Source organism: Ursus maritimus, unplaced genomic scaffold, assembly GCF_017311325.1.
Source record: "Ursus maritimus isolate PB19 unplaced genomic scaffold, ASM1731132v1 scaffold_15, whole genome shotgun sequence".
In the NCBI taxonomy this organism is placed as follows: domain Eukaryota; kingdom Metazoa; phylum Chordata; class Mammalia; order Carnivora; family Ursidae; genus Ursus; species Ursus maritimus.
In genome coordinates this window covers 36,187,006-36,214,259 of record NW_024423897.1, presented here as the reverse complement: position 1 = coordinate 36,214,259, position 27,254 = coordinate 36,187,006, and the positions used below count along the sequence as shown (strand labels likewise).

Below are 27,254 nucleotides of genomic sequence, written 5' to 3'. Positions count from 1 at the left end.
TAAGTAAGTATAAAGTGCTAAAGCTGTAGATCTGTCTGTCCCTCTGTCACTGGTTCTCTCTCTCTCATTCATTCCTACACATAGGCTCACCCACCTCCTCTCTCCTTTCTTTCTCTCTCTCAGAATGACGATTCTGGGTACAGCTTTTGGTATGGTTTTCTATTTACTTCAAGCCGTTTCTGGAGAAAGTGGCTATGCACAGAATGGTGAGTCATTTCTACCTTTTCTTTAGGATTTCAAATTATCTCTAGCATATGCTTCAGGTTACCCAGATCCCTAACAGCCCTGATCTGGACACTGGGTTGGAATGGAGTTCGAGAACTTACCACATACTCAGTCATTCTGAGTGTTCTAACCACCAGGACAGGGGGTCTGGGATAATACTGTGGGTGGTTTATAAAGTCTTAGAATTGTCAGAAAGAATGCATTTGACCCTCTAAATGGGGATCTTAAATGTTGGTCAATGCCTGCACTTTTACAAAAAGAATACTCTGGTAGACACAACGGTTGAGCTTATTGGAGAATCTTCAAGGCAGTTTTACCTTGTTAAGAAAAAAGCTAGATTTGTTTTGCTTAGCTTTTTAGGAGGTTCCAAAAGCATGACTTTCATGATAAAATAATTTCTAGAAAGAACAGCTTTGTCTGCACTCACCAATGCCATATCTCTAGCACCTCAAAGAGTGCCTAGAACATAGTAGACATTCAATATTTGAATTGAGTATTTCAAAATTTCTTCAAAATACTTCAGTTTTGACAGATTTATGTGAGATTCTTAGTGAATAACTGAACAGAGAAAGAGCTGAAAGAGTTGTCTCATTGAAATATATTTAATTTTCTCCATATCGACAAATTTATCATCAGATAATAATTCTCTTTGGGATCCTTGAAATCTTTAGCACCTAGAAGCCGATGCTGCCTACTTAGTAAATACGTTGTGATTACAACAAAACTGTAGACAAAGGCAGAACAGCAGCAATAGGAGCCATCTGGGAATTTGGACCAGCCAGTTGTTCCTGATAATTAAGCCCTTTCACTTTAAGAATTAAAAAGGATTTTCTTATCAAGGTTATCAAACACATGTCTAATGATTCAGCTTAGATATGTTAAGTCATGTAATTACTAAGGGTGGAAATCCCTAGAATATTTTCACTAAGGGAATTGGCAGAGGGCTGACATTTTTCACAGTGTGACCATGTAAGAATCACTTTGTGGGGATGATTATTATTCGAAAGGGTTGCCTTATGTTTGCACAGATAGCTGGTTGGCAAGTAACACCTAATTCTTACTCTTCAGAGTGTAAACTATTCCCTCTATTTCTCCCTGGGGGACCATACTTTTTTTTTTTCAAAGAAATAAGAATTCTAACTGAAAGCTGAGTTTTCACTTCAACTTTTTAAATTTCAGATTGATTTAGGAGATCTAACCACTCATTCACATTGATCCACCTCAAAATACTTTTCAGTTTGGGATGTATAGTAATTAGCTGCTATTTGTTGAAAGATTAGTTCTTTGAAAACACAAGGATGAGCAAGAGAAGAAAGAGATGTTTTTTTAAAAGTCCAAGACATTTATACTTTTAATCAACTAATTCCTTTCAATGGGAATATTTCTAAACCACACAGCCTTGTCTATAATACATATTCTAAAAATTAAATTTTTATAGAAAAATATGCCTAGAGAGTGAGTGTCTAAAGAATAATACGTTAATTCACCATTCAAAAATTCTATGTAATTTCAAAGCCTTAGTAGTAATACCTTTGACATAGAATTCTTTTTCAAAGGAGTCCCAAAGGTTTCACATGTGTTTCAGAATTAGAATTCTTATTTTACCTTTCCATTACTTATTTCTCAAAAACAAAAAAAGACAATAGTGATAGCTAACCCTTCTTGGGTGCTTACTGTGTTCTAAGCTAAGCCTTGCACATATTTTGTTCAATGATTCCTCAAAATAATGTGAATTTCCATATTGAAACAATGAGGCATAAAGAGGGACCACAGCTAAAAAGTGTAACAGCAAGAATTTAAACCCACATCTGTCCAGTTCTGGCACTGGAGGTCTTAACCAATGTGTATATTACCCTTAACAAAGAATTTTTCAGCTTAGATCAAGTGTAATATTCTCTTTGTAAAATGCCTTGCAATTTTGCAAGTTGTTGAGGGGATCTTTTCTTAGTTACAAAGCAACTTTATTGGCTAAAGAGCCAATGACCTGCTTCTCAGAACATAGCCACTTTAATTGTATGACCAGTGCTTTGTATATTGTATGAAAATATACATCAGACTCGCTCCACCAGACTGGATGGCTAAGGGTGATGGGAGTGCTTTGTTCTACTGGTACACAGCATCTGCTAGACTGTGCTCTCTCTGGCTTATATTGTACGTTGAAGAATTTTGGAGACAAAGCTGATCCACGGAAGTCTGAATTCAAGTAGTAACATGGGTTCTGTTGTATAGGATTGCTTGAAGATTCAAAGAAGAGAAAACATCAAGACAGAGTGAGGACTGTTGAGTAAGGGCCGGCTAAAGCCACCTAGAACCGTTCCACTGAGAAAAGAGCCAGCTCTTAGGAGATAAGATCTTAGTCCTATAAGGTTAGGAATGAACATGCTTTAAAATGTGAGTCCTAAATGTGGGTTTCCCCCTCATTATTTATCCCCTGTCATCAGGAAGAGGGTTATACCCTACTGAAATTACATAAGAAGTCTTTGCCAGTGGCAGAATTGTGAACCTAGTGGGTTCTAGGAATGGTCAGAAAGAGCGGTGCCCACAGCTCTTATCTAGATCTAGCTTTTCAAGATTTGTGGCTTTGACTGAACCAACCTGTCACTCAGCTAGTCGGTCCACTCACAACCAGCTTTACTAACTTTCCCACAGACCTACTTAGTTATTTAAGAAAAGAAGATGCTGTTTCTACATTTCATTGCCTTCAGGACACTCAGCTGGGGTTTAATTTTAGTACATTCTATATCCAATTTAAAACCCTAGGAACTTCTAATTTCTAGTATTGACGGGTCAAAGTAATTTCTCATACTGATGGAACTGGAAGCCATCACAGGCTCACACTTGAGCACTCTGAAAATGGCTTCAGTTATGCTGCATTTTCTCAGGTCCCAGTCCAAGTATATTTGCTAACAATTTTTTTCTATTAAATATTGTGAAATAGATGTACAAAATGTCTACTTAATCCTAGGGGCCTCAACCCCATTTAAGAAATTGAATACATCTGTGACAGACTGTATTTCCCAAAAGTGGCTGAAAAAAAAATTCTGGTTCCCTACATAGGTCTAGAATTCTGATGTCTTTAAGATACAATATCTATAGAAGAAGGATCTCTTCAGGCAGAAGCAGTACCTATAGGATTCATGTGAAGGTGCACTAGATCTGAATCCTGGCAGATCTAATTTTTTCTAACCACATTTGCCTTAGTAGCCTAAGACAAATTGCTTTAAATAAATATTCACACAATGGAGGTAATCAATTGTGCTTTTCGTTGGGATGCCTATTAAGGCAAGAAAAAGCTATCCCTTAAAAAATGAACTTCTGACTGTAAGATAGTTCTCATCTTCCTTCATTCAAAAAAGAAATACTTGGGAGGAAATCAATGCAGATTAGTGATAAAGTCAAAGGCTAGATTAGGTAGCATTTGAATAATGGAGATAAAATATCTCTTACTCGAAATTACCAATTAACAGAAGAGATTAACAGTGTAAAAAAGAAAGTGTATTTAGTATCTTATTCTAGATCTCTAATGCACTAACGCAATGGCAGAAATATTTAGAAATATTTGGAGGTTATTTATTAATTGTGATGATTTTTTTTTTTCTGTTAGAAAATTCTGTGCTCATTAGACGTCGATTTGGTTTTGTTTGGGGTCTTTTCGGTTCGGGTTTTGGTGTTGGTTCTTCTGTCTTTTCCCTTGGGCTTTTCTTCTTAGATAACCTATAATCACTCTTTCATGTCTCCCCAAAGGCTGCCATTTCATTGATGTCATTCCAGGTTTCAAAAGGTTGCACTTGTTTGCTTCATTAACAGCTGCAGGTTTGTTCTTCCCTAGGAGAGTTTGAAGATGCCGAGCTGGATGACTATTCATTCTCTTGCTACAGTCAGTTGGAAGTGGATGGAACCCAGCACTTGCTGACCTGTGCTTTTGATGACCCGGACATCAACAGCACCAATCTGGAATTTGAAATATGGTGAGGAATGCTAGCTCCTATGGGTGCCTAGAAATCCTGCTCTCCTTTCATGTACTGCTCAGCAAAGGAGGGAGTGTGGGGCCTCATTATCAAGTACTAAAATGGAATGGATTCCAAAAACTTCCTGAAACTCCCCGTTCTTCACCAAAAGACTCCAGCAGAGATTCTCTCATGGGTTCATCTGTCAGGACTTGCTACTACAGCAAGCTGATGGTATGGAACTTGGAGACCTCACAATCCTTCTGACTTCATGGCAGAATTTAAATCTTGCTTTCCTAGGACTCCTCCCCCAGATTTCTTTGTCCAACATGAGACAATCTAGTGCCTTGTTGCACTCTGGAGCCCGGTTGCCTGGTTTCTAATCCCGATACTGCGTGGACTTGGATTTTTAACCTAAAGCAAGTAATGTAACTCATCTATGCCTCAGTTTCTTCACCTGTTAAATGACATGTACTCACTCATAGGGAGGTTGGATGATTAAATACTTTAATACTTAAATAATTTAATTAGAAGACACATCCAGTATATAATAAATAATGGGAAGAAGCATTAAAATAACGAAATCTATGAGTACAGGCCTAATTTCCACCGTCCTGACACAGTTTGATTTCACATGATATCCTCAGTATCAATTTTCCAAAAATCCACAGGAATAATCCAGCTCTTGGTTTCATGAGGTCGCAGAGAAAAGGCAAAGGAAAAAAGAAAGTTTCTCTCTGGTTTGAAAGTTTGGTGAAGACTTCAGAGAGTTTTCTTCTCCCTCCACAAACCATCTCTTGTTGCTGAGGGTTACTGTCTCTGATGACTGGAAAAAAATACTCCAACGTGAAATTGTAACTTAGGGCTATCTCCAAATTCATTATCAGATGACCTAATTAGTTTCCTCCTAAGAAAAGTGAGTCAAGATCAACCAGTCATAAAAGAGGACTTCTTAAACTCAGTAGAGCCTCAGCCAAGCCCGTCTAATACATAGTCTAGACAAGCTCTAAACCACACGCGTTACATTAAATTACAGGAATTTTCCCGCATCTGTCCATGCAGTGCTTCCTGACACAGTCATTGGAGAAGGATGGTCTTGGATTTGAATTCCATAGCACATTCTCACTCTGCCTCTGTAGGTTCACTTCCCTAACACACTTTCCAGAAATAAAACATTGGAAGAATAGGAATCTACGATGTCCAGAATCTATACGGCAACTAGACTATACCAACAGAGCCAAATATCTCATTCATACCACATTCTCATTTTGATGAACAGAACCCCCTCTAACAGAGGTTTGACTTTGGGTTCTCCACCCAGCTCTTTGGTGGACTGCAGTGCTCACGTAGTTTCTCCTTGGGAGGCTGACATGACCTTTCTGTCCACTTTCGCTCACACCACTTCCTTGCCCACTTGAACAAACTTGCCCACTTCCTTTTGCAAGTCTCTTGATTTTTCCTGTCATATTGTAATCTATTTGCAGCTTCTGTTGGGGGTTTTCAATTGGATTTAGATATTTCAGTTGGAAAAGGATTGTCTTAAGACACATTTTGGAGTGAAACAATAAATATGAGGAGGTTAAGGTGTTCCTGGAGAGCAGCTGTGTTTGTGAAAGTGTACCTCGAGGGGGATTTTCACGCAACGCCTAGGCCCAGGGGGGACATTGTTTCTCAAATCAAAGTCACCTAGTGTGCTATATTTGCTGGCAGGGCTCGATTGCTTTTCCAATAGAACTAGCTTTATTAGAACTTTCTGTCCCTTTAACATGTTTATAAAGAAGAAATTGGAAATGACTGAAAAATGTGCTTTCTGATGAAGTCTTTACACAGGTCAGATTGTTGATAGAAACCAGGTGCTATTTCCCAGCTTACTAGGGGCATTTTCCTAGGTGAGTTTATCACCTGCCGACCTGGCCACCATTCTCCCAGGGTTAGACACCAAATTACTTAGTGTTCAATGAGAGGATCCACCTCTCAGGAATGGACTTGGATTAGCCAGAATCACAGGATTGGATTTCCAGCATGCCAACTGATGATTTCGCATTGGTAGATACAATTACTATAGATACCCAGATATTCATGCTGGGCTCAGGACCTATGGGAGTTGGTGTTGGGGGAGAAGAGGAACAGAGCGGGCCAGTAGGGCGTATATTGATATAAATCCACTCGTACTGGGGAATCTGAAACTTTTTTATTCCCAGAACATTAATCAGCTCTCAGGTACCTGGAATTACAAAACAGAGGCACCGAAGTAGGCACCTGGGTTAGAAACCCAGTAGTAACACTTAAGGAGCTCCATGACTGAGGAATTTCTTAAGCTCTCTGATCAGAACAACTACCTTGCATTGGGGTAGTTGGCATATGGTCAGTACCTGTAAATGGTACTGAATTCTCAATGTAGACTGATTTTCATTAAAAATGTGGTCAAAAGGCTGTTTAGTAAATACAAAGCAAAACAAAGGGAGTTTGTTTGTTGACTTTAAGATGACGGTTATTTGGTTCAGATCTCAAAGTGCCTATTAATTTTGTAGGATTGGCTGCCAGCACTTCAACATGTAGGTGCTCTCTTTAAAAATCAGATTTGGTAACAGTGGTTCCATACAGCAAAAGTACCTGAACGGAATTCCAGCTGCTTCTGTGGGTAGACAATTAGATCTCAGTCCTGAAGTTAGGCGCACTTTCATAGACACCATAGGCACTTGAATTGGGAACCCTGCTTTTTAGATGTTTGTGTAAGTTCCAGAGTCAGCTCTCAGAAGATTTCCTTTGTTCCCACATTCTTGGGGGCACCATAGTCCCTCCCATGTGCTACCTACAGATATCACTTCACATATGTCATTCTTGGTTTCATCATTTACCACCCGTGTCACAGGCACCCTGCCAAATCTACCTCATGTTCTAGAATTACCTAGCAGTATCTGTCAGGTGTGATTAATTTAGTCCTTCTCCAGTAAACCATACTAACTTTCAAAGTTGTTAGATATTTTTGAGATAGATTCTTTCAAGGTCAAATGAGGAATAAAAGCTACAGCTTGTTTTTGTTTCTGTTTTTAATATATCCATGTAGATTCCTGTCTGTCCCATCAGGAGAAATGCATTTATCAAGCTAAACCAGACACAGTTGCAGGAAATATAGGAAGCTGGAGACAGGGTAAAGGAGCAGACGCTATGGTCTCCTCAGCAGTCTCTCCCTGTTTCCAGAAAAAGAGGGTTTGTGTCAGTGGCTTAGAGTTGATGTCCCCTGGGAAGGTCCTACAGGCCCAAATTTGTTAACCTGTAGTACTACTTGCGGTCAAAAGAACATTAAAAAAAAAAAAAAAAACCAGAAGAAAAGCCAGCAAATCACTGAAGTAGTAATTTGTGAAAGTTTATTGCGCATGTACCACAAAGACAGTTTGCAAACCAGGAGCACTTAAACTAAAATATGGAACAAGGCTTAGAGGTATGTTGTTATAAAGCAGCGGATATAGTGTAAAGGCAATGAGTGTTTATTCTTTACAGTGATTGGCTATAGTATTAGAATTGTCTCAACTGAAAGGAAATTGGTTAGTGGTTACCTCCTATCAATTTTGGCAAACGATTTAAGTTTTGCTTATGATTTTCAGAGGCATAAGCAAGAAGTCACCCAGGTTAAGTTGATCTTGCTTGTCTTGCAAAGTAAGCTCAAACATTTGCTTATATGACTAACTGATTTAGTCTGCCCAGGGAATTTTCAATTGTGATCTCTGTTTAATTTTAACACTGGCTACTTGCAGTGCTTTTTGTCTCCCCCTAAGATGCCCTAAAATGGCTCTATCCAATAGAAATACAGTGCAATCCACATTTATGTGTGAGCCATATACATAATTCTAAATTTTCTAGTAGCCACATCTAAAAGAAGGAAAAATAAGTAGATGAAATTAATTTAGTTTAAATTAGCATGCTTAATATAATAATATATTTAATTTAATAATATATTTTATTTAACCTAATATATCCAAAATAGTATCATTTCAACATGTAATCAACATGAACAAAAAATATTAATGAGATATTTTACATTCTTTTTTGCATGCTAAACCTTCAAAGTCTGTCGTACATTTCAGAGTTAGAGCACATCGCAGCTTGGCCATATTTCAAGGGTTCAATAACCACATACTGGGTAGCGGCTATTGTATTGGATGGAAATTAGAATATTTCTAATCTTGGCAGTACATATTTAGCAACCAAGTAAATTGTTTTAACTTAGTTAAGTTAGTTGAAATGAACTGGATTGACTTGAGTTGAACTACTCATGGGGAAGACACTAAGTTTCCTCCAATCACCTGAGCCCAGGGTCACCTGCACAAAGCAAGGTTGTCTATTATAGGCCACCGGTTTTTCTTAGCTCCTGGCATGATTTCCCCTCCATATAGGGCGGCCCCTGGAGTTTAGACCCCTTAAAAGGATGCCCAGGCTCACAAGCCAACCATATGGTGATCCTTTATATTTCATTGGGTATTAATCTCATTCTCCAAAAAGCGGGAGTGAACCAAGAATACCATTTTAGGTTCTTCTTAAACTTCCAACAATACCAAGACCTTGCTGCCTGTTAAGGATTTATAATTGAATATTCCACCATGCTTTACTTACAAATATATTCCAAACTCAAGGACTGAAATAAAAGCCATTATCTTTCTAATTTCTCCACATCATATGTCTTACCTAAAATTCAGAAATGGAATACTGCTCCAATTCTCTCCTTCTATCCTTACTCATCCAATTATGACATGTTGCCATCTTCAGAACTTTCCATGCGGTGCTGGTCGCAAGTTTGTCCCCTGATATCCATCTGACCTAACTTAAAAATTTGCTTTTAATATTTACTCCAATCCAAGGGGAAAAACCCACTTAGCCCAATGAGAGACACACTCTCTAGAAACTCCAACACACACACACGCACACACACACACACACACAAAACCAAAACAATTGCATACCCTAAAATATAACAGTTAACAAAAAAACTATAATTCAGGGTGAGACAATTTTAAGAAAGGTCTCACAAATAGTAAATATAGCTAGCCAATTAATAAACTTAAAATGTCTTCACCCATCTCTATCTTTGTTTGAATGCAGAAGAGTAACCAGTCACTCAAAGACCACAGCAGCCCAGAGCTGGGAGACTCTGCACGTAAAGCAGAGGATCCTCCTCAGATTTTAACCCCACATCCAGCTCACCTCTAACCATACACTTGTGCTTTCTGCTCAGAGTCCAGGAACAATCCTAGAAAGCACTTACTTGAGCACATGCCGAGAAAAATATACGCACGTCCAGTTTACCAAAGAAAACCAATACCTTCTGGATTGTAGGTTGTAAAGGACCTTTTTAGAACATATTCCTTATGATCTTTTTAAAAATGTCTGGTTAATGTGAAGAATTCTTTCCATGTAAGCAAACCTGTACAAAGCCTTTTTTTTTTTTCCTGCCACAATTCCCACTTTGAATTCGAGCCAGCTATCCCTCTTTTCAGGGCTATTTGGCTAGAAGAGCATGTAGGAAAAACAAATTGGTAATCATGTTTATCACAGGAGAGGGAAGTTAAATGGAGGGTTGAGAAAGGAAGAGAAGTGAGTGCTTTTATTTTTATTCTTCGTTGTTTAATTATTTTTACAATGAGAATACATACTTTGCTTTCTTCTTCAATACAGAACATTTCTTTCACCCTAGAAGGATGCCTCCTGCCCCCTTTCAGGCAGTCATCCCCGGTGAGCAATCCATCACATCTTAGTTTTGCCAGTTTCCAATAGTTCTTATAAATGGAATAACACACTGTTTACTCTTTTCTAAATGAACTCTCTCACACACCAAATGTTTTCAAGAATTATCCATGTTGATGTGTGTCTCAGAGCTCATCTTTTCAACTGCTGACTATTAATTCCACTGAATGAATATATCACAAGCTTTGAATACTTTCTCCTTTTGATGGATACTGGAGTTTTTTCAAATTTGAGACTATTATTTTTTTAGTTGCTATTAAATTTTTTTTACTGATCTTTTTGTTAATACACACTTTCATTTCTCTGCAGTAAAAACCTCAGAGTGGAATCGCTGAATCATTAGGGTAGGTGTGTGTTTAACTTTATAAGAAACTGCCCAGCAGTTTTCCAAAGAGGTTATAGCCATTCTACTCTCCAACCAACAAAGTGTGAGAGTTACACATCATCTCTGACATTCGGCTTTGAAATAGTATCTCGTGATTTTTCTTTACATTTCTCAAATAACAAATAATGTTGACCACCTTTTTGAGTAGTTGCTGGCCATTTATATGCCTTCTTGTGACAGGTGTCTGTTAAAGCCTTTTGTCTTTTTTACTGAGTTATTTATCCTTTTATTGTTGATGGGTATGAATTCTTTATATGTTCTGGATACAATTCCTTTGTCAGATATATTCATTACAACTATTTTCTGCCAATGTGTAGCTTGCTATTTCATTTTCTTAATGGTGTATTTTAATGAGGAAGTTTTCACTTCAATGAAAGTCCAATATGTCTTTTTTTCCCTCTTTTATGTTTAATTTTTGTGTGTGTCATTACTATCTTTGTCCACTCCCAAAATCAGAAAGATATTTTCCTATGTTTTCTCCTAGATATTTTATAGTTGTGGATATTCCTGTTTTGTCCTTAGCAAAGGGGGAAAATGTTCACAATTTCACCATTAATATATTAACTATAGACTCTGTAAATTTCCTTTATCAGGTTGAGGTAGTGTTCTTTTAATTGTCTGCTGAGAGTTATTATCATAAGTGGGTGTTGAATTTTGTCATATGTCTATCTGTATTACTTGAGGTAATCAGATTATTTATGCCTTTTGTTCTTATAATATGGTGAATTGTATGATTGATCTCTGATTGCTGAATCTACCTTGATTTCCTGGGATGTGTAGTAACATCATCTCTCTTTCTCATAGTAGTAACATCAATGTGTTAATATTTTCTTGAGGAAATTTCAATATACATTCTAGGGGGACATTTTTCTGTAAATTTCTTTTCTGTAGTATTTTGCCGGCTTTTGGTACCAGGGTTGAGCTAACTTCATAAAATAAGTCAGATAGGGTCTATTTCTATTCTATTTTCTGAAGTAATTTGTGTAGAATTTACATTATTTCTTATATATTTGATAGAATTCACCAGCATGGAACTATCTGGCATAGAGTTTTCTCGACAGGGAAGTTTGTTGATAATAAATGTAATTCCTCTGAGAGAAATGAGCTATTGAGATATTCAATTTCTTCCTTATTTGTACTTTTGGGCAATATCTTTTTCTTAGTAATGCTCTAACAGTTACAATATTCAACCTTCTCATAGTTTACTTAGAATTAATATTGTACTATTTCATATATAAAATAGAAGAAACGTGCAACAATACAACAATATAGCTCCACTTATCACATCCTATCCTATGCACTATTGTCATATATTTTTACTTCTACCATACATTATAAATGCCACAATAATGTTATACTATTTGTTTTCAGCAATCATTTATCTTTAAATAATTTTAAAGAATGAAATATATATTGTCTTTTATATTTACCGAAGTGTAGCTTTTCTGGTATACCTGGTTGCCTCCTGTAGATCTGCAGCTCCACACGGTATCATTGCCCTCTGGTCTAAAGAAGTGTTTAAAACAAATTATCTCAATTTTTATACATCTGGAAATATCTTCACTTGACCTTCACTTCTGAAGAATATTTTGTGCATGTAAGAACTCAAGGTGAACATATTTTTTTCTCTCTTTCAGAGTTTTAAAGAGATTATTCCAGGGTCTTTTGTGCCCATAGTTTCTGATCAGAAGTGATATTTTTCTCTAGATGCTTTCGAAATTTTCTATTTGCCTTCATTTTCAGCCATTTAACTGTGATGTGCCTAGGTGTGGTTTTCTTTGGATTGATCCTGCTTGGATTTGCTGAGTTTCTTAAACCTAAAAATAGACATTTTTGTTATATTTGGGAAATTTGGAGCCACTATTTTTTATCTATTTTTTAATCCAAATTTATCTTTTCTTATTCTGGAATTCTAATTATGTATTTATTTATCCCCTTGATATCATCCTATCGGTCACCGAGCATTTCTGTTATTTCAGACTGAAAACTGCTATTGCTCTGTCTTCAAGTTCACTGACCCTTTCCCCTGCCATCTTCAATCTGCCATTAAGCCCATCCAATACAGTCTTTATATGATATCATCGTATAGGTCACCGAGCATTTCTGTTATTTCAGACTGAAAACCTGCTATTGCTCTGTCTTCAAGTTCACTGACCCTTTCCCCTGCCATCTTCAATCTGCCATTAAGCCCATCCAATACAGTCTTTATATTTTACAAATTTTAGATTTACTTGTAGGTTACAGTATTTTCATCTTGTTCTCTTTTACAGTTTCCACTTCTCCACTAGCATTACACATCTATTCAATCATTATGGCCATATTCTTTGTTTAGCCCTTGAACATATTTACAAAAGCTGCTTTAAAGGCTTTTTCTGCTAATTCCAACATCTGCTTACTTTAGAGTGACTGCTTTACATTGATTGCTTTTTGTCTTGACTATGGGTCTCATTTTTCTTTCTTTAGTCATTTGTAGTAACTTTTGAATGTAGGAAAGAAACTACTGGTTATAAGTTTCCTGGAGTCTGTTAACTTCCTCTGCTGATTGTTAGTTTCAGCCCTGCTAGTTGGTTAACAGGACCACATTAATCTTCAAATTCTCTTTTCTTTTGAGACAGCGTGTAAATCTGCGCTCAGTTCTTTCTAGAGCCATCTAGCTATTGCTAGTCCATGGTTTCCTTACAGTCTCTTCCACATTTGACAATTAAAGGGACATATAATGATATGAGAAGAGTTTATATGCAGATCTGGTATCTTACATCTCCATAGATTCCTCATTTCTAGGCTTTTCCCCATTAAAAATATCTAGCCATGCAGGCGTCCCTCTAACTTCTCAAGACAATGAAATTGTGGCTTTCCATTAGATTCTAGATGCCTATCACAGTGTGACCTGAGGAATGACATCAAACAAAGAAAAAAAAGCAGAAACAAGGATCTCATCCACCTTTTTTTTAAAGGATAAAGTTCCCTGTCATTTCTGCATACTTTTGGTTACTCTCTAAAGCTTTTAAATAGGATTTCCAAAAAATAGTTTGTCCAAGGTTTATAACTGTTATATGTTAGAGGACTAGTATGATATAAGTTGTTCTGCTACTACTGGAACTCAAACTTTTACTTTTTATTTAAAAAGTACAATGTGGAGTTTTCTTAAAAAGATTTTATTTTTTTGAGAAAGTATGTGTGTGCATGAGTGGGGGGGAGGGGCAGAGGGAGAGGGAGAAGCAGACTCCATGTTGAGCAGGGAGCCTGACACAGGGCTCAATCCCAGGACCCTGGGATCATGACCTAAGCCGAAGGCAGACGCTTAACCGACTGAGCTCCCCAGGTGCCCCAATGTGGAGCTTTTGATGTTAGTTGTACAGGAGGCAACAATCTCTCTTCCTCAGTTTCCTGAAAGTCTGATCCTAATTGGGGAGAGGAAGTGACAAAAGTGACAGAGTTCAATTCCTAGAGTATGGTTATTGTGTGTTAAGCTAGGGAACATGGGAAGAGGGTTGATTTTAAAGTCTGTTGATGAGGTAAAAGTGGAGCACAGTCAAAATTACCTTTGAAAAACCCATTAAGTATGTATGGTTTTATGTATACAATTCTTTAGACTATTGTATCATTTCCTTTATTTTTTTGGTCGATGTTTCTTTACACGTTTTATTTTCTCAATTTATTTCTGCAGGACATCAAAAAGCAATTAACTTCTCACCTAAACAAAGTATTTGTTTTTCAATGATTGATTATTAAAAAATAAGTCTTTTCCATCTTTTTCATGAACATCCTCTGACCGTTTCAGATTCAGGTGCATCTAATGCCTGAGATATCATCACTAGGTATGACGGTAGCAAGAAGACACATTATTTAATTCCCTCTCTCTCTCTCATAAGCACCTGCCCATCCACATACCTATGGACAAAGTTGAAGTCACACAACTGAAATGTAAATGTAATGCTATTCTATTTTGTACAGAAACTCCTACTTGATTAAGATGAATTCCCTTTTTGTTTCTACAGTGGAGCCCTTTTGAATGTAAAATGCCTGACTTTTGATAAACTGCAAGACATGTATGTCATTAAGACAAAGAAATTCTTACTCATTGGAGACAGCGAAATATATGTGAAGCTTGGAGGAAAGAACATAACTTCCAAGAAATTGAACATAGTCGAGATAGGTAAGAAGTTGTATATAGGTTTATGTTGCCATTTGGGGATATATGAGGACACTGATTCTTTCTGGATATAATGTTAAAAGTAGACAAATCTTGAAAGCTATTTTTAACAGAGAATAGCAAATTCCCTAATGGAAGGAATTTTCTAAAGAAATGAAAGTTGTGAAGCACAGGCCACTAATTCCTATTACAAGAGAATTCTGAGGGTCTTCAGACTCAACTATGAAAGATGATGATTGCAGGAGGAGTTCATCTGTGTGAAGCTGCACTGATTCTGAGCCTCTGTCCTCCACCAATGTATGTCCTTTCCTTCCTCATCTTACCTTCTCCTGAATTCCTTGTAGTCTTCTTCCCATGTACCCACCATATTCTGAGTGTGTTTTGTTAAATTATCAAGTTATTTTGAAAAGTAAATATGACTTCTGTATTGGAGTTCTCCAGAGGAAACAGAACCAATAGAAGAGATAGACAGATAGATAGATAGATAATAGATAGATAGATCGATGATAGATAGATAGATAATAAATAGACAAAATATAGAGATGTACATAGAGATATAGATATGAAAGAGATTTATTTTAAGGAATTGCTCATATGATTGTGGAAGCTGGCAAGTCTGAAATCTATAGGGCAAGCCGGAGTGCTAGGAACTCAGGTAAGATTGGATACTGCAGTCTTGAGTCCAAACCTCACAGGGTAAGGTCATGGTCTGGAACCTCAAGCAGGGTATCTATATTGTAATCGTGAAGCAAAATTGCTTCTTTTCAGGATATCTCAGTCTTTGTTTTGGTTTTTTTTTTAAGTTTATTTATGTATTTAAGTAATCTCTACACACAACATAGGCCTTGAACTCATGACCCCAAGATCAAGAGTGGTATGCTCTTCTGAGTGAGCCACCAAGGCACCCTCAGTCTTTGCTTTTAAAGCCTTCATCTGATGGCATGAGGAGCACCACCTTATGGAGGGTAATCTGTTTTATTCAAAGTGTACTGAGTTAAATGTTAATCAAGTCTTAAAAAAAGAAAAAAGATATTTTTAGACTGGTGTTTGACCAAACAAGTGGGCACCACAGCTTAACCAAGCTGACACATGAAATTACTATCACATCTTCCTAAGAGACTTGTTTTGAGAAGTGAGGCATAGCCAATCTAATTTGCCTGAGGATATTCATATTACAATTTGCCAAAAAAGATATAATAATTATATTTCAAATAAAATTATAATCTGAATTGATAAACTCATCTACATGTTTCCTTTGGCTCTATATAATGTCCATATACATAATAATATGAATTAGTAAATCCATTCAATTACCTGATTATAAGTCTATATTAATTACCAATTCACCATTTGGTTACCAGGCAAGTAAATCAAAGTAATCAGAAAGATTAGGAATATAGACACAAGAAGTTTTTTCCCCTTTACTTACAGATTATGACCCTGGAGTGAATAAAGTTCTTTCCAAAACCTCAGAGAGGCTCGGTGTAGGAGAACGTCTAAGCCAATTACAATGCATCAGTGCAATTATAAAACTACCCATATTTATTCTACCTATGGGATTCATAAATGAAACGATATACACAGGGGGGAAATTGGCTGAAGTGATTGAAGAGAGGCATTCTTTTGCTGGTTTTAAATACTATGGATTGCTCTCTCTCCCTATTCTCAATCCCTTCCTCAGCGCCCAAAAAGACAATTAAAGGTAAGAGAGAACTACTCATTAGAGAAAACAAGGAGGTGAGAAACTTTGAGTCTATCTCAGCTTTGCTTCACCAAATTGGTAAAATAAAGAGTAAAAGCAGAAGTTCTACCTGTGAATAATTATCCTGTAAAAAGGCAGAGATAGTGAAAAAGAGACATTAGGCAGAGGGTTGTGCATGGTGGCCACACAGCAATGTAGGCCACAATCTATGTAAGTGCTATCTAAGAAGGTGAGAACAACAACAAGGTAATTCTGATTACAGGACACAAGCAAGCTGGATTTTGTCATTTGTAGACCAGGCTGTTATGGTTGGATGGTCAGTCAGTGCACTGCACAAGAGCATGATATCTAAAGGTTTGCCACTGGAATTGCAAATATATATATTCACTTCTCTGAGAGCAGGTAGAGAGGACAGAGATTCTCAGTCTTCTGACAGACTCCTGGCATTTTAGAGAGTGAGCATGTTAATACTCAAGACTCCAGGTGGCACCCTGTCCATCTGAAACCCCAAATTATACCCAGTGCTCTCAGAGGCCCATTTTCTATACTCCAGCAGAAACATTTTCTATACTCCAGCAGAAACAAACCTAACAAGTCACATCTGAGGGGCAAAGGGGGAAAAGCAGTTGTGCTCACACCTGGTAGCATGGGCCTCTGTGAACTGGGAGTTATGAGCCTCTTGGGGCTTTGGAAAGCAACCATAAGCAAGCAGGATGAGAGGTAGTGGAGGCATGTGGCTCGGTAGTACTTTCTTCTGGTTCTTCAGGTGATATTTCATTGGCAGAACTGTCATTTAATTGAATTTAAACTGGAAGCCCCTGACTGAGCCCTAGGCCAGAGTTCTCCTGCAACCACCTGGCCCTCACTTACTTCCCCTTCTTTAGGCGTGGGCTCTCTGATAAGGCTAGAGGGGCAGCTTCCTCTCTTCCCAATTGTCTTGGTGATGTGAATCTCTGTTATTGTTCAGATTGTTTCCAGAATAAATTAACTTACAAAAATGTTGCTTGAGGAATGAATAAGCAAATTTTCTAATGTGCTCAAAGACACCCTTTGGGCCAGAGGCAGACCTATTTGGAGGACACCTGGACAAGCCAGTGTGAGATAATGGAGCACAGAAACAAAAGCCAAATAAAGAAGAGCGAGCCTCAGAATTGGACTGAATTGGATTTAAATACTATCAAACCATTTTATAGGAGCCTGAACTTAATTAAACTCTCTGAGACTCAGTTTCCTCATCAGTATAGCAGTACTAAGGGATCATTAGTGGAAGTTTGTGTAAGTAAAGCACTTGGAGCTTAGTAGGTGTATAATCAATATCAGTCCGTCCTTCCCTTAATTCTTCCATTGTTGGGAGTCCTTGGGAGATGGGAATGAGACAAGGAATCCAGTATCAGAGGTTTCGTTGAGAATGTGAATCTTAATCATTCCCTTGAATGAAGAGTAGGAACTGGCTTGGCAGGTGTAAAGGGTTGACAGTATTCTCTGTTGGTCCGTTTCTTTATACCCACCCTCCTTTCCCCTTATTCCCCCAGGGCACCTTCCCTTCCTGTAGTCATCTAAGAGTAAAAAAGAATAAACTTCCTCTTTTACAAGACATTGAAGGGCAAAGAAGGAGACACTTCCTCTTTTTCAGGATCTCTGGGGCAATGCGAGAAACCCTTAGGTGGCTACCACTATGAGCAAGGGACTACAATAAGTGAGCCAAATTTCCCCTACATGAGTACACTTTACTGGGTCACCAAGTTGGCCTGAAAAGCCCAAATCAGATAGCCTAGAATCCAGCTCAGTCTACAGAGTAAGAGTTTGATGAACACATACTCTCTCGTTAACAATAGGTTTAGCTTTGATTTTAGTCTACGTGCTCCCCATCTCTGTCTGAGATCAACCATGCAAAAAAGTGGCTGTCCCATCTTTAGACAACTAACATCCCAGCTTTGGGTTATAGAGTAGCTAAGAACCCAAGACAGGAAAGCCCCTGGACAATGGTGGGGAGGCTGCCTGACATGCATGCTTTTCAAGGAATGTAGTACCTTTCTCTGGGTTGGTTCTGCCTAGAATAAAACCTATCTCCCTCCAATACCATTTCATATATGATGTATGTAATTCTAAGAGGAACTTTGCATGGCAGGCAGGCAGAGGAAGAGACCAGAGAAGAATTTAGAGCTAATACAAACTAGACTGAAATCACAGTGGAAGTTATGAGCTTAGGGCCAGGATGCAGGCCCTCAACTTCTACATAGCTGAGGTGAGGTACAAGGCTCCCAGCTTACAACCTGATTTTATAGGAATAATGAGGACTCCAAGTTTAAATACTCCTGTTTTGGGGCTAGTTAGTAGCAAGTTCTCTAGTATTCAAAAGGCAAAGAGAATATGATTTCGTGTAGAATTGGCACTAGCTGCTATAACAAATAAGCCCTAAGACATATGATATCTCAACAACCAAAAGTTTATTTCTTGCTCACTTAAGAGCCAAAATGGATATTTCCAATCTGTGGGTGAGGCTCCTCCGAACAATATTCAGAGCTCCTCCATCCTGTGGTTCCATTGTCTTCAACATATGACTCCAAGTGGTGGAAGGAGAATTAGCATAGGGCCATACATGTAAGGTTTCTGGGCCAGGATGGGAAGTGGTGCACATCACTTCCACCCACATTGCTCACAAGGCCACACCCCGCTGCCAGGGAGGCTGAAAAGTGTAGTCAGGCTGTGAACAAGGAAGAAGAAGAAATGGTTTTCTGAATTGTTGCCCAGTTACTGACCCAGAAAGAGAATGTGATTTACAGAATAGATGAATTTTAAAAAGCATAATTATTTTCTTGACTGCCCTATAGACTGACCTCCTTTCTTTTTCCTTTCCAGTTAAACCTGAGGCTCCTTTTGACATAAGAGTCATCTATCGCAAAGGAGCAAATGACTTTCTGGTGACATTTAACACATCTCACTCACAAAAGAAGTATGTGAAAGAATTAATGCATGAAGTAGCCTATCGCCAGGAAAAAAAGGAAAATGACTGGATGGTATGTAGATTAACTACATTTTTCCATTATGACATTCATAAAGAGAGAGATATATAAATATACTTAGTAAGTAAATGTATATAAAATACACAAAATTACAAAATACTTATATAAAACTATAAAATAAAAACTTCTTAATGTTATAAATTTTATTGTCCCAGAGATACATTTACCTGGGGAGGGCCCCTAGTAATTTTGTGTTCAAAAGATACCTTTTTCTGAAAGAAGGTCCCCAAAGTATAATAGTTCCAGGTTTCACAAAACCTCGATCTTCTCTGGGCCATCCCATTCTAGCTCTAATTTTTTTTTTTTTTGCTTTATTTTTTGTTTTTATAATGTTTCAAAATTAGGCTGTTGAATTAACAATATAGATTAAGACCAAATCAGTCCTCTTTATTTCGGGGTCTCAAAAAGTACACAACTCTCACAGCAAATCAGGCAAAAACCGTCACCAGGTCATAGCCACAGTTTGGTTCACAGGAAGCAGCCTGAAGTAAGGAGGGGAGTGGAATATTTTTCTTCATGTTTTTTTTTAAGCCTGAGTTCTTCATCCTCAAAGTAACAAACTTCATTTGTATCATAATCTGAAGGATTAGTTAGACTCCATGTGTCACTATCATTGGAATGGTCTGGCTGTCCCTGAAACCTGTCTTGGGGAAAAGATGGGAGAAATGTAGGGTATCCCAGATTTGCAGGTTCCTCTGAGCCTATTGGCTTAACTTCTGTCCTTTTTGTACCACATGGGCAAAACCAGATGATGGCTTCTCCTTCTCAAGGTGAAAAGAGTGTCTACTTATCTATTCTGTTTCCTTTTGTCAGACCAGGATTAGCCTTCATTGTCCATAGCATGCTGTCGTACAGTGCTTATATTAAGTGTAATGTCTGCCCTAAACAGCCTTCTCCCTGCTTCTACCCATCCACCAAACAAACTAGGCTACCTTGATCCTGCCTTCTTGAGTCTTTATTTGAAAATTGCGCCAATGGAAAAGCAACTACAGTGGAGAAAGGAAGGATCTTGAATAAATGATATCAGGGCAGTCGGTTCATTGCTTGCGGAAAAAATTAAGTTAAATACCTAACTCGCTCCATAAAAAAATAAATAAATAAAAAGATGATTTAAGGAAATTATGTAAAAGTGAAACTCTAAACAAGATAGAAAAAATACAGGTAAATGTTTACATAATCTTGAGATGAAGAAGAATATTCTAAGCATAAAAGCAGTAAAAAAAAGCAGAAGATGGATACGTGTGACTACATAAAAATAAAGGCTTATAAATGTCAGCACACACAATAATCAAAGTCATAATGCAAATTAGAAATTAGGATTAAATTGCCACACATACAACTGACAGATGGTTAATATCCTTCATATATAAAGGGGATTTATAAATCATTAAGAAAAGGACAAATGTAACAACAGAAAAATTAGCAAGAAACTTGGAAATGTCTCATAAACTAGAAATATGTAAATTCAATAAATATATGAAAACTAATAACTGCATAAGTATAAATGTAAATAACAATGGAATATTAACTTTTTACCAATCAAACTGAAAGATGTTTTCTTTCTTAAGGGTAATACACATTTTTGAAGATACTGTTGTCTCTATATTGCTACTTACAATGTAGAATGGTATCTTTCTAGAGAGAAATTATTCCCACTCACTAATCTTACCATTCCCTTTTATTTCCCCTTGGAATGTGAAAGGGGAGAAAAGGGGGGGCAGAAATTGAAGTGTGGAAAGGAAGGTGGGAGCCTGGGAGTGATTTATATCCTCCTGGAGTGGGAGAGCCCAGCTTACCTAAACAAAGACCCATGGTACTGTTGTCCTCCTTGACCACTGGTAGGAGCTCACACATTTAGGTGCTCACACATGGTCTTCCCCACGTCATAGCTCCTTTTCCTAATAAGAGTACCCATGTGACAAAAGGCACTCAATTTGAAATGATTCTGGGGATCTGGGCAGCACTTCTTTTTCAATCCTAAAAATGTAATGGCATGTTTTGCTCTTTAGCGTGTGAACTTATCCAGTACAAAGCTGACACTCCTACAGAGAAAGCTACAACCTGATGCAATGTATGAGATTAAAGTCCGGTCCATCCCTAATGCCAACTATTTTCAAGGCTTCTGGAGTGAATGGAGTCCAACCTTCCACTTCAGAACTCCAGAGATCACAGGTGGGAAGTGACTACAGAGTCTTTGTGCCCTGCATAGTGCTTTGCGTGTCAAAGTGTTGTGAGAGCAAGAGTGAAAGCCAGAGAGGTGAAATAAACCCACAAGTTAGGACTCCCCTGAGGGCATTCTTACACTGCTTTTGGAGAATGGCCTGCCATCTTTGCCCCTTTGGCGAAGAACAAGGACGTGGTGGGAGCAGTTGTTGATCAAATGACTCTACTGGTACCGTTAATGACTCTACTGACCTAGGTGCTCTTGGGAGCTGCTACTAATTCTGAACAAAATGCCCACCTGCTACCTCCACTTTACCTATTTAGACTGGAATCCCAATGGCTGGCCTCTGTAAAGCCCCTCCAGGGAACACCTTTGGTGATGGAAGACAGGCAAGCGAGCGCTGCTCTTCCTTGCGTCCTTTTTCAGAATAACAAAGATATCCATGTGGTCTAGGAAGCAAGAATGGCCAGAGAAACCAAAGAACATGGCTCAGGCAGGCCCCTGAGGAACCAAAACACTGCACACATACCTTCTCTTTGAGGTATGAGGAGAACCGTTCTGCCACCCCAGCCTCCCATTCTCCCACTGGGACTTGCTGAGCCTGCAGCATACAGCACCCACCTCAGCATTCTTCTCCAGGGCTTCCTTCTCTTGGTGATGGGGGCTGGGGAGAGAGTGCTGCCAGCTTTAATGCCTGGTCACTTTTATATTTCAAGTGACAGATTTTCTAGACCTGGTCACCCAATTCAGTGCCACTTACTGAAGCCAAAATTCCTAGTGCATAAAGCTAGTACAACATCCTATTCACTGAAAAGCAACTTTGAAGAAATAATAAATGGTCCTAAGTTCTAAATAAATTCAAAGCACCCTGAAAGCCTCCCCCACTGCATGGTTAATGATTGCTAACCAAGATCTATCCTTGCATTCCAGGGAGGATGGATCCTGTTTTACTAACTATTAGCATTCTGAGTTTCTTCTCTGTGGCTCTGATGGTCATCTTGGCCTGTGCATTATGGAAAAAAAGGTGAACATTAATCAAGAGGATGGTTACATGGGGTCCCAGACAGTTGGAGCTCTAATCCTATTTACTGATGAGAAAACTACAAAGGGGAATAAGGCATTTCAGGAATTATAGTGCCCACATTCCTCCCAGCCTAGGGCACTGTGAATTTCAACAGTTAATTTCATAAGGGGTGAAAATATGGAAATTGGACATATAAGGCAAACCCTCCTCCCAAACTTTTTCTCCTAAAGGAATAGGAACTATGCCTCCAAAATGTCTGGGCAACGGGGGCAGAATGTATTTGAAGCTTTGAATTTCAGCACACGACTTCATGGGACTTCTGTATTCTGCCCCATGACAGAGCCATATTTGCTTCATTATAAAAATGATGCTTTTGACACGTACCTTCAAGTTATTAATGCTCTAGGAAGATGCCCACAGCACAGTGCCGCATATTCTCATGAGACTCCAACTTGAAAAGGAACACCTTAAAACAATTTCCCTGGGTGACTTAGAAAATATTCCTTATCTCCACCAGAATAAGAGCAGAGGAGCTGCTGCCAGTAGAGAGGAGGAATAAGACGGCAACACCTATATTAGGAAAGGATGCACAGGGCAAGTGTTGGTTTCATAGCTACACCATTGCCAAACCTCACTGTTCCTCTTCCCCAGCACTCTCTCCCAGAGGTGTTCGCAAAGATGACTGACAATGACCCCTCTGTGAATTGATAGGATACTGAGGCCAGGGAAAGCAAGTCACTTGTCCAAGTTCACCCACCTAGTTGTGACAGATCCAAGACTAGAAATCTGCTCTTCTGATTTCTGGCTCAGAATGAGTGGAAAGACGTACTGTGCACGCTCCCTCACCATTCATTTCCTCTCTCTCAATGTCCTCTTATTTCAGAATTAAACCTATTGTGTGGCCCAGTCTCCCCGATCATAAGAAGACTCTGGAACAACTGTGCAAGAAACCAAAAAAGGTGAGTGCTTCTGGTGCTTCTACCACAATGTCGGAGGCATCCCAGTAGCCAAGGATGATATTGCAGGATAGGGAACCGCTGAACCACAAGTTTTGGTCTTTTGTGCATCCCATGACTAGGGTGCCTCATGAGATCCTGGCTGTACCTCCATAGAGGTCGGAAACTAAAATGAGTAGACAAGTCTCGGGAGTCTCCCAGGCTTCCCCAGGGCTGGAGGGCAGAGCCAGCCCCTTCAGACTCTGATGTATCAGAGTGTCTCCAGAGGCAGAGTCAACTGGAACATGTGGGTAATTCTCCGACATTCTCTGGTAGACCCTTGTCAGAAGGTTCTTTACATCCTTCCATGCACTGAACCTTTGCTCATGTGTTCCTCTGGAGCACTCTCAATGCTTGCTTTCTTTTTTGGTGCAGAATTTGAATGTGAGTTTCCATCCTGAAAGCTTCCTGGACTGCCAGATTCATAAGGTGGATGGCATTCAAGCTAGAGATGAAGCAGAAAGCTTTCTGCAAGACACTTCTCCACAACTAGATGAGTCTGAAAAGCAGAGACTTGGAGGGGGTACGCAGGGACCCACCTGGCCATCGGAGCATGCAGTCATCACCCCAAAAACTTTCAGAGGAGATTCACCCTTCGGATGCCTGGCTGGGAGCATCAGTATGTGTGAGGCCCTTGTGCAACCCTCATCCAGGTTCCCAGACTGTGGGGAAGGTGGCAAGAATGGGCCTCATGTGTACCAGGGCCTGCTGCCTGGCCCTGGAACTACAAACAGCACTGTGCCCGCTCCATTTCCTTTCCAGTCAGGAATCCTGACACTGAACCAAGCTGCCCAGGGACAGCCTGTGCTCACTTCCTTGGGATCAAGTCAGGAGGAAGCATATGTCACCATGTCCAGCTTCTACCAAAACCAGTGAATTGTCAGAAACGCAGTACTGGAACCATGATGACAGACAAAGATGAGTGAGCTCCTACTTACTTTCCCTTGCAGCACAAAGAAGACAAAATTAATGCCAGCCCTGCATGCAATCTACAGGATTCAGAAACATAGCTTGGACCACTCCTCCCTACTCCAGGGGCATTTGGCTTGAGGCAGAAGCACTCTGCTTCAGGCAACCCAAGTGATTCCATTATTTCAGAAAGAAAAAGAAGCAGGAAAGAATGAAATAAAAGGTGAAGGAGAGGAGGGGTGCGGGAGGCAGGCAGAGGGTAAGGGAAGAGAGAGGGAAAGGAGAACAGGGGTGGTAGCTACCATTACTAGGACTCACTGTGTGTCCTGTGCTCTACATAGCTTGTCTCCCTGCATCCTCACGGTAATCCCGGGCACTGGCGCAATTGTTATTATTATTATTCTCCTTTCTAATAGATGATGAAACTGAGGCTTAGAGGCATTAAGTAACTTGTCCATTTTGTCCCCACTCAGCATGGGGTTTGATGGCCGGAGTCTAACTGTGGTCCCCCCCCCCCCCAAGCCATGTGCCTTCCCCTTGACTAGGGGCTGTCCCATTCACAAGTGCCAAACCTCACTAATAATGAACGGAGATGGCTATATAATATATTGTCCAAATTGGGTCACTTTTGAACATGAGAGGGGAAGTTACAAATACTCATTCTAGGACAAGCAGCATAAGCCAGGAGTTTCCCAGACACATAAGGACATGGCCACCAAAGCGAAAAGACTAAGAGAAAGAAAGGGTCCCATAGTACGTGAACTACCATGGCCAGCCATGTCTACAAAAACTGAAGAAGGCAAGAAAAAGCCACAAATTCCATCTGATTTTGTTTTTATGAAAAAGGAGAAGTCCACAATTTCTGCTGTTATCAAGAGCAGGATTCTTTTGCTACCACCACCCAGCGGCACCCATCAATAACAGAAGAATCTGTTGCCAGCTCTGGACGCAGGTGCATTTGAGCAATAAGCCAGGAATAAACTTCCTGTGTGTGTAGAGATTGCCCCCAACCCAAATGTGTCTACAGACTGTCCTGAGTTTTACGGCCTTGTATCTTGCCATGAGCTTCAGGGAGAACTGTAAGCATGCGCAGTGAGGGAGCTGACTTGGCCGTGTTCTTGAAGATATAGAAGATTTGGCAGGTGTCCTTTTGCATTTCTTGGTCTAGATGAATTTCCAGTGACTCTCTCAAACCAAGGCAAGGCAGCTGAGCAATTGCAGCCCGGGAGAGCACAGCGGAGGCCTCTCCCTCAGGCCCCCAGCCCCTGGGTACATCAGAGCCACACAGGGCAGCCGAGGCGCAGGAAGTCAGGAAGGGCATAGGTTCAGGGCTTGGTTTGGTTTTGTTCAGGGGTTTATCACTGTTGTTGTTGCTGATATTTTTGTATCTTTTTGTTCTGTTTTTAGTTCGTTAGGGGGTGACATGTTTTTAATTTTCTTGTTTGTTTTGTTTTGGGATATCTGGGAAGGGGGTTTTAAATTTTATCGAACAGATCTTATCTGCTGACTTAGAGGTCTACTGATAATAAGATCATTTTTCTTCCCTTGGGCATTGTACTTTCCAAATCCTTTTCTCTGAATCAGTAGTGATGAATATAATCTCACCTTCCCTTAGATTTGTTTAGTGCTTTTGTGATTTTCAAAGCCTTTCCATAAGCATTACCCCTTTCATTTCCTTGACAAGTATTTATGGAAAGCCTGCTATGTCCCAACCACAGAGTTGGGCGTGGGGGAACTAAGACAAATAAAGTTGGGGGCCTCATAAAGTGGAAAATCTAATGAAAGTGGCAGCTTTGTAAACAAATGATGATAATCACACAAAGTGCCGCAATAGAGGCGTGTTCAAAGTGCCCTGTTGAAGAATATCAGGGAAAATGCCAAAAAAGTGGTACACATTTACATGGAGGAAAAACAGAATCTGCCTGGTGTGTCAACAGCAGAAGACATTTTCCACCAGGTGGACATGTGCTCTTTACCTTTTGTAGAAATGGGAACCAGATCTCAAAGAGGAGGTCATCACAGGAAACCTCATGCCAACCTAGTTCTCTTGTACCTTACCACAGAGGTCCGATGAAGTGTGTGGTTAGCTTTGACTTATGGGAAAATTGGGGCACAGAAAGGACAGGCAAGTTATTCCACCTTAGGTGCGAAGTCCGAACTGAAAGCCCGAAGTTTGTTTTCCTGACATAATAGACAATCTCTCGAAGAAATGAGGGGATAAGTCTGGAGGAAGATCCAAGTCACTCCAGCTCTAAAATCCCGTATTTCAGTATTGCTGGGCACAGACTATCGTTCGAATTTCGTGTGTGAATGTCTGTCTGTTACTGGAGGGATTTGAAATCCATGTATCATGCTCTTATAATCATAACTGCTGCTAAGGTGTGATCTTCTACTTAAGGACAAGGTATAATGTCAGATTACAAGTTTGTTCTGACCAACCTCCCTTTGGATTTCATTAAGAAAGAAACGCTGGCGAGAGACGACGCAGAAGGCGGAGATGTAAACAGCTAGTTCTACATGGCATGAAATGACAGCTGTTAAACAGGCAGCTCATTTGGCCAATTAAACAATCCTGGCTGGATCTAGGGAGCCTTGGCTTATTCGACTGATTTTCCACTAGCCTTCGCATCTCCCGTCATTCTGGTTTCCATGGAAACTGGCTTCAGAAAAGCTAAGTATAGGCTATTTCAGATGTGCACCCTTGTGTTTTCCCAGCTCTTCTGGGGGGGCTGCAAGATGGAACTGGCCAGGAAGACGGTGAGACTATGTGATAAGACAACTGGAATGGTACAGATCAGATAGCATTGTGTTAGCTCAGTGGTTTTTCTTTGATGTTATTCTAAAAACTCTCCGGCATTCACTACAGCGAAGGTCTCTGATTTGACCGTGTACCTCCCACATGCATTACAAACATTTCGCAGAGCTGCTAAGTATATAAGTATCCAGTGTGTGTTACCATCTCATATTTAATAAAATGCTATGCACCTC

The 27,254-nt window shown here is 39.5% G+C and overlaps 1 protein-coding gene across 2 annotated transcripts; it reads left to right on the top strand.

Moving 5' to 3' along the window:
* Nucleotides 1–27,254, top strand: IL7R (interleukin 7 receptor). 2 transcript variants are annotated; one of them, XM_008692647.2, is made up of 8 exons: nt 1–206; nt 4,055–4,193; nt 14,295–14,452; nt 19,011–19,168; nt 21,184–21,346; nt 22,269–22,362; nt 23,246–23,321; nt 23,733–27,254. In XM_008692647.2, the coding sequence occupies exons 1-8, from the start codon at nt 125–127 to the stop codon at nt 24,231–24,233; spliced, it is 1,371 nt and encodes a 456-aa protein (XP_008690869.1). In that variant the 5' UTR covers nt 1–124; the 3' UTR covers nt 24,234–27,254. The 2 variants fall into 2 exon arrangements, with proteins under 2 accessions (XP_008690869.1, XP_040486437.1); XM_040630503.1 differs by having other exon boundaries at nt 20–206; nt 4,039–4,193.